The following is a 21,056-nucleotide window of genomic DNA, read 5'->3' as shown; positions in this document are numbered from 1 at the left end:
AGGTCCAGGCTCCGACAGGGAAAGATGGTGTCCACCATTGTTGTGAGCCGAGTGTTTCTGCACATTTTTTGTGTCTTTTTAAGTGACCGAGTGCACCTGACACCTCAAGCTCATCAGGGGAGAGAGCAGAGCATGACGGCAGAGAGAAGACGGCCTGTGGGAAAGAGGCAGCCTTCAAAGCTCTGTGTTTGCTTATTTCATTTGGGAATCAGGCTGTTTAGTGTTTATGCTCCTGTTTTTGAAAGGGATGTTTTTTTTTTTCGTCTTTTGTACGCTGGTTTGGATTTTAGGTTCGACACTGTAGCACATTGCAGCCAATAGTCTTGTAAGAAGACTGCGGTTGTTGCATTATCTTTGCGGAATTGATTGTTTTTACCGTCCGTCTCCTTGTCACCCAACCACCTGGTGAAAGCATCAACCATAAATCCATACACTTTGATTCAGTTTGGCTCAGAGAGCAGGTCTGGAAAAGGAGCATGGAGGAGCAGCATAGAGGAAGAGGAGGAGGAGGAGGAGGAGGAGGAGTCCATCTGGAGATGATATCAGGAGGACACCTCCAGGAATGAAAAATAAAGTCAACGCAAAAGTGGCAAAAACTGGTCTAGATTTATATGCGTAACTTCTTCATTCATGAAAACTGTGCAGGGTTGAATTCTTATATAACTTTACACCAATTATATCGAGGCTTAAAGTAAAGCAATATTACCGGCGTGGTTGCCTCAGCTCCAGAGTTAGGTGGAGTCAACCACCACTGGCCATAGAAACTTCTCGAGCTGCTAAACTGCTCTTCTGGAATTCCTCCTTCATGGGGGGGTCGTCCATCTTTATATACAGTTACTGGCTTTTCATACAGGAATGAGATCAAGTCAGATATGAGCTTTTTTTTTGCTAGGATTAGTACATTCAGTTAATTCTTGCAATAGGTAGTGTTTGTTCTGTTCATGTTCTGATGAGTGTGTAATGATAACATATGGGAAATATTTTGTGTTTCCATAATAACCAGCACCAGTTATCACCTGTCTGCTATATTGCCTCCAACAAAGACATTACAATAAATTTCCCTGAAATTAGCATATACCTTCTTATAGGCATTAATAACAAAGTAATGAAATCGTTTTCACCAAAAGAAAGACTTTTATTTTCAGTCAAATGTGCTTGCGGCACCGACAGAGAGATACACTGTGTAACATCACATTAGTCAAAAAAAACATACTATTTTTCATTTTACATTATTTTACAGTGGATGACGCTGGTTCAATCCACACCTGCGTCTGTGGAAATCTAAAGCACGACAGTAAATATGAGCACTACTGAGCAATACCTTATATACGAGACAGATTCAGGGTCCCCTTATTTTCTTAGAATAACACTGCGTTAGCTTACTGAGCAGAAAACGTGCCTCGAGGCTGCTGCTAGAGACTGCCCTAAATTTTCAGCATTTTATCACAGCTTGTGCAGCCTTACATTTTCTAAACTTTCTCTTGAAGTTTTAGCTTACAGACAGGTTTTGTGCGGTCCTGAAAGCTCAGCTGCACTTCAGCCAGGTTTGGACGGGTTCTGTGGCCGCGGGCCAGGTGCGCTGTGGTTCGCTGTGCCCGGTGAAGACGCGGCGCTGGAGTCAGCACACTGTGCCGGTTGTCCGGTAGCAGCGATTGTCACTCGAACACAAAGTCAAGGTGACTCATGGTGGGTGAGAAGTCCGCTCAAGTCCAATCTGAGCAAAGCAGTAGAGGAAAGCGAGCATCGGTGGGGCCATTGTAGACCAGCCTGAAACGAAAAGTAAACCAATATTTTGCTTCCTGAATCTTTAATCGGGAACAGTTTCCTACATAAATACTGGCGAATTAAATTTAAACTCAAAAAGATAATGTCTGTTAAAAAAGTAATGACGCTTTTGATGAGTATTGACTTGGTCATTTCTTTTTCTGTCACGCTGTGTTCGTGTTCAGGGTTTTTCTCTTTTTCTATTTATAGCTGCTTCTTGGAGGGTCGAGCAGACAGGTAAGGCCAGCTGTCTGCACCCCCTCCTCAGCTGGCCTGCCTCCAGATTATCTCCGTAACCTGCACCTGCACCCACAATGCTTCTCAATGGTCTATTCTCTTCTATTCATGCCAAAATCTAATTCACATACACATTGGCTGCTTTGTGCACAGCTGGACCGTCAGTTTCCTGTTTGCAGAAGATTACATGTGCTATATTTTTACTATCAATACTTTTACGTTACTCTGACGAGAAAACAGTGCTGTGTAGTTTGAACAACACACTTGTTTGGTTGAATTTGTCTTTCCGGCAAACGCAAAGTCATTATTACTGTGGATGTAATTAGACGCAATTGGAAGCGTTTGCATTTAAGATATTATCAGTTTCAGACACATACATTTATCATTCAAAGCCTTTTAGCCTGGGGCCCGTTGTACATCACCAGCCAAGGTATCCCAGTGCTCCATCTTTGCAAGAATGCGCATTTCATTAACACCCTCTGTGTGAAACGTGTTATCCGACTAGTTGTCCAACCTTGGCTGTTGAGGACTAAAACTAAAAGATCTAAATTTAAAAAGAAGGGTGTGATTAAGTTTTGGCCAAACCTCAGAACTGCGTGGGCTCTGTGTGTAGTTTTGGGTATTAGATTATTACACTGCCTGGCCAAAAAAAAAAGTCACCACATGGATTTAACTAAGCAAATATGAATGAGCCTCCTATTGGATAACTACTGCATGGGTGATTATCTTTCAGTTGACGACAAGTAATTTAACCGCAACTGATACAATGAGTCGGTCCTCGTTTCCTAAACAAAAAGACACATCCCGTGGTGGTGGAAAAGATGTTAGTCTGTTTGAGAAGGGTCAAATCATTGGCATGTATCAAGCAGAGAAAATGTCTAAGGACATTGAAGCAGAAACTACTAGAATAGGGTTAAGAACTGTCCAACGCATTATTAAAAACTGGAAGGATAGTCGGGAACCATCGTCTTTGAGGAAGAAATGTGGTCAGAAAAAAAACCAGACTGATCATTTCAACATTTGGTGAAGTCAAATCGAGGAACAACAGTTGTCAACAGTAGAACTAAAGGCTACTTTAAGGTTTAATAGTCAAAGTAAGAGCACTTCCACATGTACAATGCCAAGGGAACTAACGGACTGGGAGTGAACTGTTGTGTAGGTTTCAGAAAAACACTAATCAGTGAGGCTAACCGGGAAAAAAAGGCTTCAATTTACTAGGGAGCATAAAGATTGGACTCTGGAGCAGTGGAAGAAGGTCTTGTGGTCTGATGAATCCAGATTTACCCTGTTCCAGAGTGATGGGGCATCAGGGTAAGAAGAGAGGCAGATGAAGTGATGTCCCCATCATGTGTAGTGTCTACTGTACCAGCCTGTGGGGGCAGTGCTATGATCTGGGGTTGCTGCAGCTGCTCAGGTCTAGGTTCAGCAACATTATGTCCAAAGAATGAGGTCAGCTGACTACCTGGATATACTGAATGATCAGATTATTACATCAATGGATTTTTCTTCTTCCCTGATATTGCGTGAATATTCCAAGATGACAATGACAGGATTCATTAGGCTCAAATTGAGAAAGAGTGGTTCAGGGAGCATGAGACATCACCACAGAGTCCAGACCTGAACCTCACTGAGAATCTTTGGGATGTGTTGGAGAAGGCTCTGAGCAGTGTTCAGACTCTCCCATCATCAATACAAGATCTTTGTGAAACATAAATACAACACTGGATGGAAATAAATCTTGTGACATTGCAGAAGCACAATTTTAGAGTGTGTGACCTTTTCGTTTGGTGGCGACTATTTTTCTAGCCTGGCAGTGCAGCGTGTCTACTTTTACATATTTTCAGATGGGTATGAAACACGTTTAGAAATGATCTTGGACAGACAATCAAGTGGGAGAAAAAAACTAACTGTATTCTGTGCATACAAACATAAAAGTAAAAGTTTTAAGCCACAAAAGATATTATGTCACGACTGATGCACACACATCCACAGATACACCACAAGCGGTACCTCTGGGTATGAAAGATGAAAATAACTTGAAAACTTCTCTTCCTCAATTGGCCACTTGAAGCTGGCTTCCAAAGTGTTAAAGACCAAATGTCCAAATTAAAATTTCCAAGTTCCAAGTCTACAGCAAAAATCATTGAGTACAATAAATGGGTCTTTATAGATAATTTCTCTATCCATGACAACTGTGCAGCTTGATTTTTCTATATACCTTAACCATTTACATTGTATCAAGGCTTAAAGTTATGCATAATTAAGGGAGGGTCTACTACGACTGACACATGTAACCACAGCTGTAGTTTTCCAGTGGCCTGTGAAGACAACAAGCACACATGTAACCTACACAACTAAAGACACACAATGTGATTAGGATTTTTTTTTATACATTTAACCAAAGAGGTTAGAGAGCAATTGCACTACCGCCTGCGCAACTAAAAAATCCCAGACAGGCTGATTTAAAAGCATTGATCTCATGCTAATGAAGCCTTAGCTCTCCCCCAGTGGTTCATTGTGCAGACACAAGAAATGGCCCCAGGCTTTCCACTGGATCCATTACATCCCAATTTTAAACATAAATACACAAACAGGGAGAAAGAGCAGCAAGATTATGAAGTGGTTTGTGAAATTGTCTATTTCACATCTTCTGACATTTTTGTATTTTAATTACCTAAATGTATAACCATAGAAGCTGAGATTCTCTGTTTAGTTTCCAGCTCCTGCTCTGAATAATTCACAACAGAAATGGTATTTTCAAACACCCAGTTCTTATTTTGAGATTTCTCTTTACTTATTTACAATGAGTCTACACCATTGTGTGTGTGAAACAGGTCAGCAGTGCTACAAAAACCATAATGTTACACCCCATTAGCTGTGAGCCTGCTGGGCTTCCAACAGATTCTTGCTGTCGGTAACAATAAAGCTTAATCCATGACAGGAATATGACCTTTGTCATGTAACTTTAAGAGGTCTGCGCAGTGTGTGACATAATGAGAAGAACATGCACACGTTTGCAAACTGTGCAAAATGCACACGGGTTATGTTTACACAGACAGTGTTTCTTCAGTCTGACTGAAATCATTGTGATTACAGAGTTCAAATAAACTGTTTACACGGATGCTAACAAAATGATCTGATAAAATATACATATGTGTTAACATGTTTGGAATCATCCATCCCAACAGGAGTTTTTTTGTTTTTTTGTACTGATCTGTGAAGTATCACATCTGCTAGAAATAAAACAGAAGATTTTCCGCCCCTTAAGTGTTATTTGCAACACTGAATTCATTCAGTATAAGAACATGACCAAGACTGACCCTCATTTTAAGTGGATTCTGCCCACATGAATTCCAAAGGCCAGTTTCACCTTTTGAAACAGTTTCCATCTCTTTGTTTTACGATCTCTGTGTTTCTGCAAATACTGGAAACTCTCAGTGTAGTGCAAACATGCACAGAAAGAATGAATTTTATACCAACCAGGGAGAAACTATTGGAAGAGTTTACATGGTTATTAAGGATTAATGTTTTCCTACGGATCAGATCATCAAAGGTTTACACCTCCCCCCCAACCTGACTGAATATTCCTTCTGATGAAGGTGGTCTCCTCTGATTGAGGTGGTTACATGAGGCATTTTACTCAAACTGGGCTATTAGTCTGATTATGATTTTGTCAGATGACAACAAAGCAACAGGTCAAAACCCACTGAAGGTCAAACAAATTTCAAGAATCCAAGAGTCCCAAGAAATCCTCAATTGAAAGGAACTACAATATTACGAACCTATAGTTTTATTTCTTTGGGTTTAAGTTTAAGGTTAATTGAATTAAGTATTACTATTGACTTTTAGGGATTGGAAAGGCTAAAATCCACCCTAAACTTTAGCCTCGTTAAAGCTTTATTTGTCCACTCGCGATTGAAAAGCTGAGGGGATCAATCCACTCAAGAGTATGTTATACTGGTGATGGAACACACTATGCCGAGGCTACGGAGCACGTGTGTGTGTGTGTGTGTGTGTGTGTGTGTGTGTGTGTGTGTGTGTGTGTGTGTGCATGTAGAGGAATCCAGGAAGTCTTTCATGAAGCACGTATTGATGCCTGCTTAATTAAGGGTGAGTGACGACACCAATGACGTTTTAAGCTTTGGTGGTTGAGAAAGTGGCTCTAGTGTTGGCATGGTTTATGAACACACATAAAACGCAATGGATCACCGCAAAGTCAGTGTTGGAGTTTCGTCAATTAGTCTGCGACAGAGGGGCTTGTATTTATGGAGCCTTGCTAAAAGGAGGAGAGTATCATGCTTTAGCAGTGCTATACTGAACATAACACTGTCAAACAACACCTCTGTCAACAGTCTCTATTCCATCGGAGGCTCATCTCATAGTACATCTATGTTTTTTTTATTTTATTTTATATTTATTTATTTTTATTTTATGTCTTTTTGTGTCAATTATATTTTTATTATGAATCACTGTGTGGCCATTATCGGTGGATCTATTTAATGTGAGATCTAATTTAAGCTGCGCATCTATATTTGGGTCAAAGAACCTTGTATAATGTGAAACAGGCCACACACAAATTGCCTACAGCTCTACATAGCATTGGAGCATCTTTCAGCTCGTCGTTTTGGTTTTGTGTCCTGCAGCTTTTATGTTGCATTTCAGCCTTAATTAGAACCCTTTCCAGCAGCACACAGCAGTTTTGACCTCTGAAAAACACACCGTACACCGTGTTCTCATCACCAAACAGCAGCCGACTGACTCGGTTAGCGATCAGCAGGTGAAAATAGTGCAGCATTTAGCAGCTAAAGAAGCAGATATTTCCCTGAGGAGTCTGTGTGGAAGGAGAGAGTGCATCAACAGGGAACTGATTACTAAAATGTAACACCGAATTGAAATGATTGTATTATATCAATAATGTCTTTACAGTGTCTTCTACTGAACCTAAATGGCTAAAACAACATAATGCTGCTTTTAAATTAGTAAAGTGCATATTTTATTGAGCAGAAGTGACCTTATAAAGGATATATGTTGATGCTATCAACAGTCAGCTCTTTGCACTGACTCTGCCTCCAGCACAGAGGCGAGTGTAGACTCCTTATCGGAAGTAGACAGGATTCAGGAGGTCCTGCCATATTGCTTTAGGTACCAAATGAGCCAAATAAAGACAGAGGCAGCAAAACAGGGACTGGCATAAGCACAAAGCAGATGTCTGTCTGTTTAGTTTATCCGAGCAGCTGCATAATATAGAGTCACTATCCACTGCAAGTGTTGCTAAATATAGAGGCCTACAGAGCGGCCACATTTTTGAGTATATAATACCTTTATTTCTGATTTCATTTTCTTGTAAACGTGAGCTATATAATACCTTAACCAGCACCACTGATGTGTGATGTCCTTCATTGCAACTAAACTGACAAAATAAGAAACCACGTGAGCGATAATCCACATCAGAGAATGCACAAATCCAGCTGAAACAATCCTGCAAAATAAAGGCAAACACAATTCCCGCTGAGTGAGTGTTGCGGCAATTTACCTCGAATGAAGACTCGCTTCCAGAAGATTCTGCCAACATGTATCCCCCCAAGGAACACCAGATTAGACAGGATGAGCATGGCAGTGGAGAAGGCAGAGAGAAGGGCAATGCAGCGCCTTTTCATCACCGGGGAGAAATTCTGCTCCTGGGAAATCAGTAAATAAATAAGTGAAGGGAGAGTTTCCATTGTAAATCTTGGAAATAACACAGAAGCACCTGGCACTAATGAAGAGTGTGACCATAAACAAGGAGGATAACACAGTGCGCCATCTGACTTCATACTATTTTGAGAACATGAATATCTCCCAGGCCTAGAGGCCACAGAAGCAGCTTGAACGTCTCTATTGTTAATGTATTGGAAGAAGACTTTTACTCACATTAATGTGGGACGTTAACTGTACATGGCAATTAGATGTGACAGAATCCAACCACCTCATCTCCTGTCTCCTGCTTTGTGCTACTCAGAGCGTCATCACTCATTAAATAACATAATATCAACCCTTTATTTATTGTTATGCTAAAGATTTCATTATATCCACACATCTCAACTGAACATCAATGGAGTAATTTCTTTCTTTCTAGAGCTTAATGTTTCTGCACGGTCAGAGGTAAATTTCTAACTTACAACTATGGAGTGAATAAAGGGTGAAGCAAATAGAGACTTCAGTCCGTTTTCCAGCAGAACTCCAGCCCAATTCATCAGAGCCCAGTACTGCAAATAGTCGTGGCCACCGTGCCAGTGGCAGACGAATCCAAACGCGAGGCCAGTGGATAACATTTTGTAAAGTGAGCCGTGACGTGAACCTCCAAGCGGCACGTAGATGTATCTGAAAGTACATTAAAATAGGTAAGTCATGTCCTGGGTGGGAGGTTCATGTGGGGGATATAGTGGTTCTGATACTGGTTACTTTGTTTCTGTTTACTTTGCTTTGTGGGGGAAGAAAAAAACGTGTACATGATGTCAAAATATATGTATTGTAATTTTTTTTCAATTAAAAGATTGATCACAAAAAAAATAGGCAAGTCATGAGTGAAATGAGATTATCACCTGTCAAACTCAATGGACAACATTAAGGAAAATACTAATATTATGTAGGATGGTGAATAGTGCAGATGTAAAATGGCACAACAATGCACTGATGATGTGTAGAGAACACTTTTCACAGAAATGATCATGTTCATCTAGTTTTGTTTTTCATCTAATAAAAGTGGCTCTGACGTCCACTATCAATACTGCCAAGCTGATAACAAAACTACAGCTGGGTTAATGGCTCCAAAGTCTATGATAACTGTATGATTCACAACAAACACTTGAAGTGTGTAAGCCAATTTTCTATGTCCGGTAAACTTTTACTCTCAAAATTTCAGCTCGTGTTTTGCTGAAAGTGGTATTTTGGGTAATAAATTGAGTTTGATATAGTTTAATTTAAAGGTAAATATTTAAAGGTAAATATCCAGTACGTGACTTGGGCATGTCACTGTGACAGATGCATGCGCTATGAACGATTTACAGTAAATGCATGATAGCATGCACCACTCTGAACATGTAATATACCAAAATGACAGAGGGAGAAATTCATCAAAAAGCCTCTATCAGGCATTGCCACCTAAACCGAACATAAATCAAACCCCAAGCAATTGTATGGGGATGTAACGAAAATGCCGAACATCTTATTTAGTGGTTCTACTAACCTCAACACTTGAATGATAAATATAACCACATAAACAACATGTGTCATGAAAGCGGAGATGCTGCTGATTACAAAGATGTCTGTTTACTGTTTACATAAAAAAGAAGAGGTTTCTAGATTGGAGTATAGGGTCTTCTGCCAATATGCTTATATCTTTGGGTTTACTTTGCTTGAGATCATCATTGGTGTTTGCTATGGTAAATTTGGGCATTGGTTTTAAATTCTCCTGACTCTAACTGGTCGATAGAGGTGTCAATCATTAAAATTGACCAATTGGTTGTCGAAATATCCCGACCTCTATGAATCTAGTGATGCAATATCTAATGATATTTAGTGATATATCAGTGAAACAAAATCAGCTTTTCAGACTGGTACCTGACAAAGGTCAAATGGCACATGATGCCAAAATCTGACAACAACGCACAACTGGTGGTTTCGCCTGGACATACCTAGGCTAAAACATCTCTAAATTTGTTCAGGTTCACCTTTTTACCATCTACTTTTGAACAGTTACTCATCAGATTTTACATTACTAATTCATATTTGAATTGGGCTACTATTCCACATATTAGGCGTGGGTTCACCCAAGAACAGAAATGTACATTTCCTACTGTGTTCCAGATGAATTTTCTCTTACACAGTCACAGATATCTTGATTCTCACACTTTTGTAGCAATCTCATAGGTGTTTGTGTCACCGCTGACTAAAATTATTCATACAGCCCTTAGAGCAGAGAATGCTAAACTAGAATTTTGGAAAACCTACTTCTCATTAGGCCACGGTTGACCTTCAAGATAAGAAGCTACACAAGTCCAAACTCGCAACAGTAACCTGCACGTAGGAACATCCTGCAGTCTGAGGGCCAGCACCACCACTGGAGCACTAGAGATGGAGGCCAGCTGCACCACCACTGGATCGCTGGTAGAAGAGGAGAGAAGAACTACTACTTCACATCACTGAAGACATATCGGTTTTCTTCTCAACAATAATTCATCTGGTATGTGGGTATGACGTAAACATCGCAGGTACTAACTGCTTGCCCACTACCAGAGAATCTCTGATTCACTCAATGATGTACCCATGGCACATGGCCATGTTGGAACATGTCAAGATGAAGATTCAGGCAGGATCAGTACTAGAGGTAGACCACCATTTTCATTCTCCACAAAGGATTCCCCTGGAATTTGGGCACTGCATGCACATTGCTGGTACCACCTTCTTGCCCATTAGTGAAGAATCACTGATTCGCTTCAAGACGAAGATGATGTGTCCATGGAACAAGCTAGTACAGGAACCACTCAGGGCAATGATCCAGGAAGCACCACCAAAACATGATGAATACAAAAACAACCTTCTCTCCCCACTACCGCAGAATCTCCTATGCAGAGGATTGTCAAGAAGATGCAAACAAGACAAAAGCCAACATTGGGATGGCCACTTCACAACAAGTGGTGAAGGCAACGTCCAGATTCAATCTTCGCCATCACAGAAACTAGGGTAACAACAACTACTCTCATAGTGGGGCCCTGCAGCATCATCCGAGGTACCAGAGGCTAATTCATGCAAGACATGACAGAGGCAGCCTACTATTACCCACACCTTTCATGTGCAGAGGTTGCACAGCAGTGGTCAAGAGAACGCACGTGTTGTCACTGCCAAAGTCATCTGAGGCAGCCCCAGCGGTACGACAGTTCCACTACCAACAAACACAGAAGCCACAGAAAAAACACATGGGCAGATTCCATGCCCCACGCTGGAGATGTCGTCCTCACCATCCTTAGTCCAGCAGGGAACACACAGAGCAAAGACACAACTCATCAACATCATCAACAATGTCTCGGTCCCCAAAGACAGAAAGAAAAGAAACTGTCCACAGATGACCATCCTTCTCAAGCATCAGGCTCTAAGTCATCCAGTCCTGATGACTTAGTGAGCTTGATTTTGGCATAGTCAAATACGAACATTTAATGTTCATGAGTATTAGAATATGCTTCAATAAACAGTCATTCATTCATCATTCATGCTATGCGATTAAATATACATAAAATGAACTAAATATTAGCATTGTTTACATTTCCTTAGGTTGTGTGCTTCAACACATTCATGTCTTAAATAAAATAATGAATGCTACTTTAAGTGCTGAGTGTCTGCTAATTTTATAGGGTTGGAAATAGTCCAGCTGCTCCACTTTCTATTAATAACTGACATTTACATTGCATTGTCACAAGATGGTCATATATGACATGCAATATGGTGTATTCTGTTGCTGAATAAGGGTTCACAGATCACCATGCTTCACCAAACCACAAGTCGCAATTGCTGAAACATGAGACAGTGCTAAAGGCACACAATTCCTAAAATGCACAATAAAAAGCCCAACTTGACAGAATAAATATACATGTTTACTAGGGGTTACAGGACTTAAGATTTTGTAATGTATATTTTCGACCTCAGTTATGCTGAGAACAGACAGCTCATGTTGTTATGGGCCTATGTTGTTAAATAAGATCATATTGTATTAAGTTTAAAAAACAGTAACTTTACTTGACGCGAACTACAGTATATCCCACTAATCACTGACAAATGTGGAGCACACAGCTTGAGAACCTCATCTACCACAACGGCACTGACAAGAGTCTGAACATGCTACATCACTCCCATCACGCTTAACAAACACAGTGTTGCTGTAGTGCATAGTGTTGCTGCGCTGGGAACTAATTATTTCAGGCACCCTGTGGCTAATCAATGTTCCTGAAAGATGAGCCAGCACTTTGTGAGCCTTTAATAGAGCGGCCAGCTCGTCCATATTGGAGGATGAAAGTAGGTGCAACAACAGATGGAGAGGTAGCAGCATGGGTTAGAGCCAGAGCAAACTGAATACCTGAACACACATAGTATCCATTCATCAATTTAATTTATTTAGATGTAAATGAATTCTAAGCAGATGTTGATCAAAATATGATAATTTGGAGATATGAATGACTACCTGAATAATCAGTGTGTTATGCAACACCTGATTACTTGAAGCAGATGGTGAAAACAGTGAGGTGACAGGCTTTAAAGACTGTCAGGAGGAACTGGACAGACTAGCAAATGTTGTGCATTACTGCGCAGTGAGTTTGACCTGTCACCAAATCACATCTAAGGCCTTAGTTGAACATTTGCTGATATTTCCCGGGATGTGGGATCATATGCTGCTTCTCATATGCAACTCCAATAACTCAATCGGCCTGTAAGAGCTCTTTTGTTGGCCGATAACTGAATGTGAGTGAAACAGAGACCCCGGGACGCGGCGGCATACAGGCAGGGAAGGCGTAATGGAATGGCAAAGAATGAGCCACTTAGCTTCACAGGGAGACGGGGTGTCAGTGAGTCATGTAGAGCACATCATTTAGCACCTACGCACTCATCTAGTGCTTTTCAGACGATTTCAACAGAATTTCAGAACTGCATTAAAAGCTCTTTAAAAGCACTTGCAAAGAGGAACACCGGGGCATTGTGTCGCGGGTATCGTTTTGCATCTGCAGTGAGATAATTGCAAGTGATGCCATTAAGCAGAGGAAAACAATTTCCAGTGGACACGGATTAAAATGGAAACTTTTTATTTGCAATTTAAATCCTGGGAACTTAACAAATTAATTGGAGCCACCTTAACTGCCTGATATGCCTTGTTTCACAGAAAAGCAGATGCACATGTGCGCCATCCCACTGTACACGACAAACAAATGAAAAGTAAAGCCTGTCAATTCAAACGCTAATTAGCAAATAATAACTAAGGCAGGATACACTTTCACAGAACATCACTGTGTTCCCTGACAACCGTGCAACTGCAGTGTTGCCTTAATGTAGCAACCCGCGTCTAGCAGACAGACCATAAACTCCCAATAGGCTGCATTCAGCCGAGTGTGCATCATTAAAAACAAACGAACTAATAATGTGCGTTGTCCAAAGTACAAGTGAGCAAACACATAACGCTCCCATTAGATATGCACATATTAAACAAAGAGGCATTTCTCCAGGGTGCAGGAGCAGTGGCACAACAGAAGAACTGTTCACCAACAACATGCGAGCTCATAATCATGAGAAAGCCTCCATGCAAATGCAGCGTCCTCGTCCATTATTATGGAACATGTGGACATGCAGCTGGAGGATGGCGCCCTTTTTAAGGTAATTCAGGTGACAAGTTCAGACCACCCCTACCACACACACGCACACATATATGCACGCATACACACACACACACACACACACACACACACACACACACACACACACACACACACACACACACACACTCAGGAATCAAGCTTCTTAAGTGAACAATAAATAAATAATACTGTATGACAGTGTTGACAGGCAGACAGATATAGATATATAGATATAGATAGATAGATAGATAGATAGATAGATAGATAGATAGATAGATAGATAGATAGATAGATAGATAGATAGATAGATAGATAGATAGATAAATAGAGATACTATTTGATTTAGATGACATTTCACATTTTTAGTACGCATTAACATTTGAATTAGTCTGTCCACTTCTCATGAAGTGCCTCTTACCTGATGAGCCATCGATACAGACCCTCATCAAAGTGTCTGAGGGTGAAAAAAATGGACATTTGAGTCACAAATTTACATAATAATATGGCACTGAGAAAGAAACACCTGAGCACAGCTTTATATAAACTGAGACCTGTGCAGTTTGCGTGAAGCCTGTGTGCTTGTGTTGTCTTCCTGGTTTGGCATTAGGAAGATTAGATTTGGCACTAGTCTATAAACTGGAGCTGTTTCGTCAATGATGTCGATGGACAGCTTTATGCATTCCATCAATGTTGTCAACATCGGGCCAGCTCAGCACACGCAGGCAGGATTGGAGTGCATCGGAGTCAGCACATTGGCCAGCCCAGCTTACAGTCAGTGTATGTTTGAGCAAACACATGGTCATACATTTTAACTTTATGTGCTCTATATAAAGGCTGATCTTCTTGTTAATTACATTTGGGAATATAAACTGCCAAACCTTGTACTCCCTGGTGAATTCACAGTTTATCCATGAGTTACCACATTTTTAGGCGCTGCTCTTTTCTTCATGTTTTTGCTAGATCCCAACATATTTCTTTCATTTTGTATCACAAGAGTTGTTTGTTCAACCTTCTTGATGAAGAAGCCTCAAAACAAAGCTTTCCTTGATGGAGGTTATGAGGTGTTAAGAGGGATGTTTATTGAACTTCATGAAAATGGTTACCATTATTTTGGAGGATTTAGTTGTGCATTATGTGTTTCTATGTTTTAGTTCATTGTTAGTCATATAAATGGGATGGACAATACTAATATCATAAGTGAGTCTCAAACTGGTCTAAAATTCAACAGCACCCGGCATGACATCACACTGTAATGTGAAAATATCCAAATGTCTTGAAATTATTCTCCAAATTACTTCAGACTTTGTTGTAATATTCTTATCTGGAGTCCTCCTGAATAAGGTTCATGTTCTTGTCCCATCTGTAACGAGCACTGCACTGTGGGTGTTCATTAACTTGAGCAATTGTGACCCCTTCAGCATCAACCAGGCATAATCATTTTCCCACAATCCTGTGCTTTGTAAGAAACGTGTTAAACAAGTTTAGTAAATAATTGGGACACTTTATGTTCAGTGGAAATGTTGTTTTTTTTATGCTATCCACTTAAAAAGTTTTTCTGGACTGTGTAAAACACTGTGAAATTGTTTTTCTATATCAATAGGATAGAAACAGTTTTTTTGTTGTTTCATGATTTGTTTTCTCGATATTCCAGCTATTTCTGCTGCAAATAAAGTGAACAAACCATTTCAGTGAGTCTGAAAGAATAATATCACGACCTGGGTGTAGAGGTGACCTATTGTCCTTATTGCCAGTAATGACACAAGATGAGACCATTTTCTGTGTCCAGTCTGAATTTGATTGCTAAAGCACTCCAAGCACTTCAAGCACTTGACGTTAAATATAACTTTTTCTAAAGGATACACAGGAAGCTAGCTTGTGCAGTCACTGACGTGTTAAGGAATGCTGTATGATCTTACCTCCACATCCCTGTGAAACTGTACATGATGCTGACACAGCGAGGGAGTTTTGGAGGAACCAGTTTATCCAAAGAAGCAAGCATGGATGGGAGACCGAAGAGCACCAGGTATTTCATGTAGAAGAACTGGACGAGGGCCAGTGCCAGTCCACCTGTGACAGGGGTAAAGTTTAGGTAATCTGGCTCTGATAAAGTCATGTACTATCAGCTATAAAACTATGACCACTGGCAGGTGACGTGAATGTTACTGATTATCTTCTTATCATGGCACCTGTCAGTGGGTGGGAAAAATTAGGCAGCAACTGAACGGTTTGTTTCCACCGAGAAATGTCCAAGTGGAGGGATATGAGCAATTTTGACAAGCATCAAATTTTAATGGCTAGACGGGTGGGCGTCCCTGGTAAAAGTGGTGAAAAGGTTAAAGCTGGTTCTGATAAAGAAAAAAAAAAAAAAAGAAAGAAAAAAAAAATTATAGGATGTGTCAGAGCACAGTGGTTTGTTTTGTATGGAGTTGTGTAGCTGCAGGCCATTTAGGGCGCCAATGCTGCCCACTGCAATAGCGCATAGGATGGGTAATGTGAGCATCCGAACAGGACCATGGAGAAATGGAAAAGCTGGCATCGCATTTTCTTATACATTACTTAGAATAGCCAGATAATGTGTCTGTGTGTGTGTGTGTGTGTGTATATATATATATATATATATATATATATATACATATATATATTGAAGGCCAGTCTAGTTCGGACTGCTGTAGCAGAAAAAAGGGGATCTATATAATATTAAAATATTATTACTATTTATTAAATTATTTTTATTTTTATTATTTTACTATTACTAATTATTAAATAATTTTCAATCAGTTTGCCTGTAATTTATAGACATTTTGCTACCTGCTTATGGGGACAGAGAGGATGACGCTGAGTTAGAAAACGACTGATTTAATGACTTTATACTTTCTACCCCCAGATGTGCTCTATATTTAAATATGTAGCATTTAACATGACGCTTTGCATGCAGAGAACCTATGCACCGCAGCGTGCACCTGTGTAAATTATACACACGTCCATGTGCCTTGCAAAGACATAAAGGCTTGGCTAATTTAGAAACAAAAACACAACACAGATCCCAGCGCTTAAGAATCAAGGAAAATAACCAATCTGCATACGTGATGGAGTTTTTACAACCAATCCTGAGGGTATAATGTGTTTTCAAAAAAAGATGTAAAGGAAACATTAAAGCTGAAACTCAGCAGTATGTTGCATGGAAGACAAAAATATAAACTACCCAAGGCCCAAGGAGGGAGAATTTCTATGTAGGTCTCATTAGACTGGATGGAGTGCATGTACATAATGTGGATCATGTATTCTGCAATGCACCACCACAATATGATCCGTCCCAATCTGAGCACCAAGAAAGTCAGAGCCCCGTCGCTTTCCTCAGCAGGCCTCTGCATCTGCAAGTGCACAACGGGAGCCTGTTAGGTGTCAAATTGATACCACCAGAAAAGAGATTCCAGGTTTGTAATAAAAGTGGCAACCCATGCTGGATGGCCAAATCTGCTTGGTATTGCTCTATAAAATGAAAACTCGAGACTGCCCCCTAGCATGCCCCAGAGCTGAATCGCTCTTTGCTATGTTTTTTTCAAAAAGAGGTCAGCCTCAGGCTCCCCCGGACAAAAACAAAGGAAACAATTTTCCACTAAATCAGAGTTTACTCCACTTCAGGCTCTTACCTGCTCAGTGTAGTCTTTGTACGTGACGATGGGTCCATTATAAAAAAAAGGATGATAGAACGTGTATGAAAACAACCAACAGAGCTGCACAACCCAACCATGGTCTGAAGGGCTCCAGCAATGCTCCAGGCTGAAGCTGATGAAGCGCAGACCACACACAGCAACACTAAAGAGCAGCAGATAGTACTCCTCCTCCGTCTTATACCAGCCTCTCTGTGGAATACAGTAGGAAGGCCAATTACTTCTAAAACATCCCTGGGAAATCCTTGGATTATTGCTGACACTAGTCTGACACTAACAGCAATAACAACTGAAATGAAAATATTACAAACATTACAGGGTATTCAAATTACAGCTCTGTCATAGCTTTTAAAGAGCTGTGCATGGGAGAATTAGAAATATCAACTTGAACACATGACTCAACACCTGCATGTGTATACCCTACCTGTAGGGTGGCTACAGAAAGAAAAATGGGAGATGAAGGTCTAGTTTACTTTCACTGAATTCTAATTTTTAACCATTGTGAGTGGGATGTAGTTGCCTCACTGTAACTGTGCTTGTACTGTACAGTTCAAGACGTGTTATAAATTACAGCTTATCCTAGCTGTTGTAAAATCCTAAATTTGTCACTGTGTCTTAATGCATGTGGGAGGACACTGGCACCAGTTCTTAAAAAAATACTGGATTCGTCTCCCTTTTATCAAGTAGCACGGGCACGAAGCAAGGGAATATTGCGGCCAGATGGCTGTGCAACACGTTACTATCTTGCGCCCTCTTGTGTTCTTTGTTGAAATTCTCAAATTTACTTTCAGAACCATAACAAAACAATAAAGGACAAATTGGTAAGGTGAGGGTATCGACACAGACAGTGGTGTAGCTTGTGACCAAAGATAGGTGAGAAACTCAATTTCCTGTGTGGTGACAGCACGCAGATTTCTGTTGTGGCTGGGGAGGGGTGAGACAAGTGTGTTTCTCTCTCTCTCTCTTGTACATAGTATATATAGCTATAGCTTGGGCTTGGGTTTGAGAGATGCAGATGCTAAACAAATAGAAACTACTGTTCTATTGTGGAGTTTCCATCTATTATCTATAACTTATCCTTTAGAGGGTCACAGGAGTGCTGGAGGCTATCCCAGCTGTAGCCATATGGCATACGGCAAGAGGCAGGGTGTGCCTTGGACAGGTTGCCAGTCTGTCACAGAGCTGACACAGGCAAATAATTATTCCCATGGATATGCACACCTACAGTCAATTTAGAATCGCTAATGAACCTAACTTCCATGTGTCCTGAATGTGCGCTCGGAGAAAACGAGCGCAGGCACTGGGAGTACATGCAAACTCCGCATAGATAAACCCCAGATCAAAATAATTTTTGCATTCATATGCCCCTTTAACTTAAATTGATTTGTTTTGTACTATACTTCAGTTTTTACAGTGTAAAATGTAAAGCAAAAGATGTTTGGAATAATATTAGTTTAAGCCAGGACCAGGTACCGAAATACAATAAATATAAGTAGATTTTAAACCCCTCAGAACATATCCTGATTCACCATTAATTTTTATAGTTTTGTTACTCTTTACTCGTTTCATTTGGCACAAAATCATAAACAAGATCAATCCAGGCGATACAACCCACCTGGATGTCTTGAAGTGTCTGGATGTGAAGCGTGGAGAGCAGCAGCAGGTTACAGGTCCATGACAGGGCAGGCTTTCGCAGCTGGGCCACTGAAAAGGACAGACCTAGATGTACCAGCAGCACACTCACACCTTTCATCCCCAACACACTGCTGGCTGCTAAGAGGCCATATGTTGTGAGCACTGGCAGCCTAAGCTGTTGGAAAAATACAAAAACACTCTGTCATGTTAAAATGTCTCCCACCAGATTTATTCCATTTAACACTACTCAGGCAGCTGCTTCCCACCTTGGGGTAAAATAGGCCAGTCAATCTCGATACTATGCCATGGCCAGTCAGAGTCCACAGTAAAGACTTCTTTCCCCATTCAGTCCAGAAAGTCCACTCAAAGTCTGATGGGTCCTGATAAATACAACTACAGTCACTTCAGGCATTAAAAACATACCGTATTATTTGTATGCACTGATGACATTCAATTCAATTCAATTCAATTCCTGAACCTTAGGTGAGATGCACTATAGTACTGGTTCGTACTCGTTTTAACACTGAACTCACCCTTTTAAAACCCTTAAGGAGGCCATTTTCCAATTGGAATTCTCTTACTAATCCTGCCTCGTGCTCTGTGGTACAAAACAGAAAACAACAACTTAATTTTTCTCACAATTATTCTAATCTTTTCATCCAACTAATACAATTAAATCTGTTCACCTAACTTACCTTTGGAGAACCTGTGCAGTTGGTAGAAAGAGTACAGATGAGAACCAAAGGACAGCACCCAGTAAATAAAGATCTCGATCCATGGCAAGGGCGCCAACTGGGTCTTTGATTTAGATGTCATGAAGCAGAATCATTGGGTTATAGTGCACCTAAAACAGTAGAAGTCAGACACACACGCAGGTAAATCAACTGAACTTATCCACAAGAGACAATAAAATAATCTTGAATCCTGTTATTGCACTTTTTAAAGAGATCAATGGTGATACCAATGTATGCTATTATGGGGCCTTACTCATGTGATGTTGACATTTTTCCTGTTTTATTTTTTCCCTTCTTTAAACTCTCATGGGTCCGTGGTCTTATTTTAATAAATACTCAAATATGCCAATATCAATATCAGGAAAAACAGAGGTTTGAGGAAAAGTTTTAAAAAAATCATGATAATAAAATGTGATTTGTCTATCAGAATGAATTTCACCGTCTCATTAATCACTCAGGAGCCCTCATATATAACTTGTATCCTCGAAGGTAAAACTGCCGCTTAGTCGCTGATAATTCCGTTGTAATAACCTTATGCCGTCGTGTATAATGATATATGAGTAAAGGTAGCATATCAGTATTTGTAAATTGTTATTGTAGCTATAATTTACTGCTAATAATTACATATATATATATAAAAAAAAATCACGTCGCAATGATGGCACACTGCCGGGACACTGCCGTTGCTAGGTAACACTGCACAAGTGGTTGCTATGCATCACTTACTTCGACGACCATAGACTTAGACAGACTTTAATTATCCACAGGCAAAATTGCTTGGTCATACTAGATCAGCTGGGCTACTTTACAGCTGCATAAGAGTAGAGTATAAAAGACGTTCAACAGCGTTCACTGCGGAACTTCTTACATTCTGGTGTGTTCGTAAAAGCTAACTTGGCTAACTTAGCTCGGATTCGTCCATTACACTGAGGCCACTGGTCTGAGTGAGTGAACAAGTTTTCGTTCTAATTCGGCCGTTTTCACATCACATTAGGTTACCTGGACAATTCTGTAATCTACGGTTAGCACATATATATATATATGTAGTTAGCTAACGTTATCTAGGCTAGCAAATCTCTAGCAGGTTGCAGTGTTGCTGTAGTTCCCGCAAGCTGTGCACACTAGGTGTTACCTAAAGATACAGGGTCGGTGTCCATTGCGTTGCTGTACATTGCAGGCTGCACTGTGTGCACTGCTTTTGTTTTCTTCCCGGTGCTGTTAGAATCTTCTTCTTCCTCTGATTTTTCTTAGATTTCGCGCTACAAATTGTTCTACCGCCCCCCGCAGGATATGATTATTTAGAACCTCCACAGTGGTGCATCAAAGCGATTTCTACAATCATGTCGTGGTTCTCATTGTAGTCAAAACAGATTTGACAGAAAAAAGGCATACCACCGAGATTCTCTTCTGTTATTATTCAATCCGTTCCTTTGATTGTATTTATTTATATTTTTTAGTAAAAAAATAAAATGGAACCAAACTAGTAAATTATACACCACCATTGTAGTGGTAAAACAGTTTTACTCACAATGAAAATTGTACATATTGGCATATATTCAGATCAGCCATAACAAGCCTTATATTGTCCTGGCCTCCCTTCAGATGAAAATTGTTTTTATTTACACAAACTGATATCCCTTGGC

The 21,056-nt window shown here is 40.3% G+C and overlaps 1 protein-coding gene across 1 annotated transcript; it reads right to left on the bottom strand.

The window, feature by feature from the left end:
- Positions 1–1,145: 1,145 nt before the first annotated feature.
- On the bottom strand, positions 1,146–20,642 carry hhat (hedgehog acyltransferase). Its single transcript, XM_047602109.1, has 12 exons — positions 20,546–20,642; positions 19,375–19,523; positions 19,213–19,277; positions 18,946–19,059; positions 18,660–18,854; positions 17,024–17,236; positions 16,576–16,744; positions 15,290–15,440; positions 13,792–13,827; positions 8,160–8,361; positions 7,535–7,679; positions 1,146–1,767 (listed from the first exon to the last, which is right to left on the bottom strand). The coding sequence occupies exons 2-12, from the start codon at positions 19,493–19,495 to the stop codon at positions 1,682–1,684; spliced, it is 1,497 nt and encodes a 498-aa protein (XP_047458065.1). The 5' UTR covers positions 19,496–19,523; positions 20,546–20,642; the 3' UTR covers positions 1,146–1,681.
- Positions 20,643–21,056: the final 414 nt, after the last annotated feature.

The sequence above is a fragment of the Mugil cephalus genome, chromosome 13, assembly GCF_022458985.1.
Source record: "Mugil cephalus isolate CIBA_MC_2020 chromosome 13, CIBA_Mcephalus_1.1, whole genome shotgun sequence".
Classification (NCBI taxonomy): domain Eukaryota; kingdom Metazoa; phylum Chordata; class Actinopteri; order Mugiliformes; family Mugilidae; genus Mugil; species Mugil cephalus.
The sequence above is the reverse complement of the archived record's forward strand: the minus strand, read 5'-3'. Positions and strand labels throughout refer to the sequence as shown.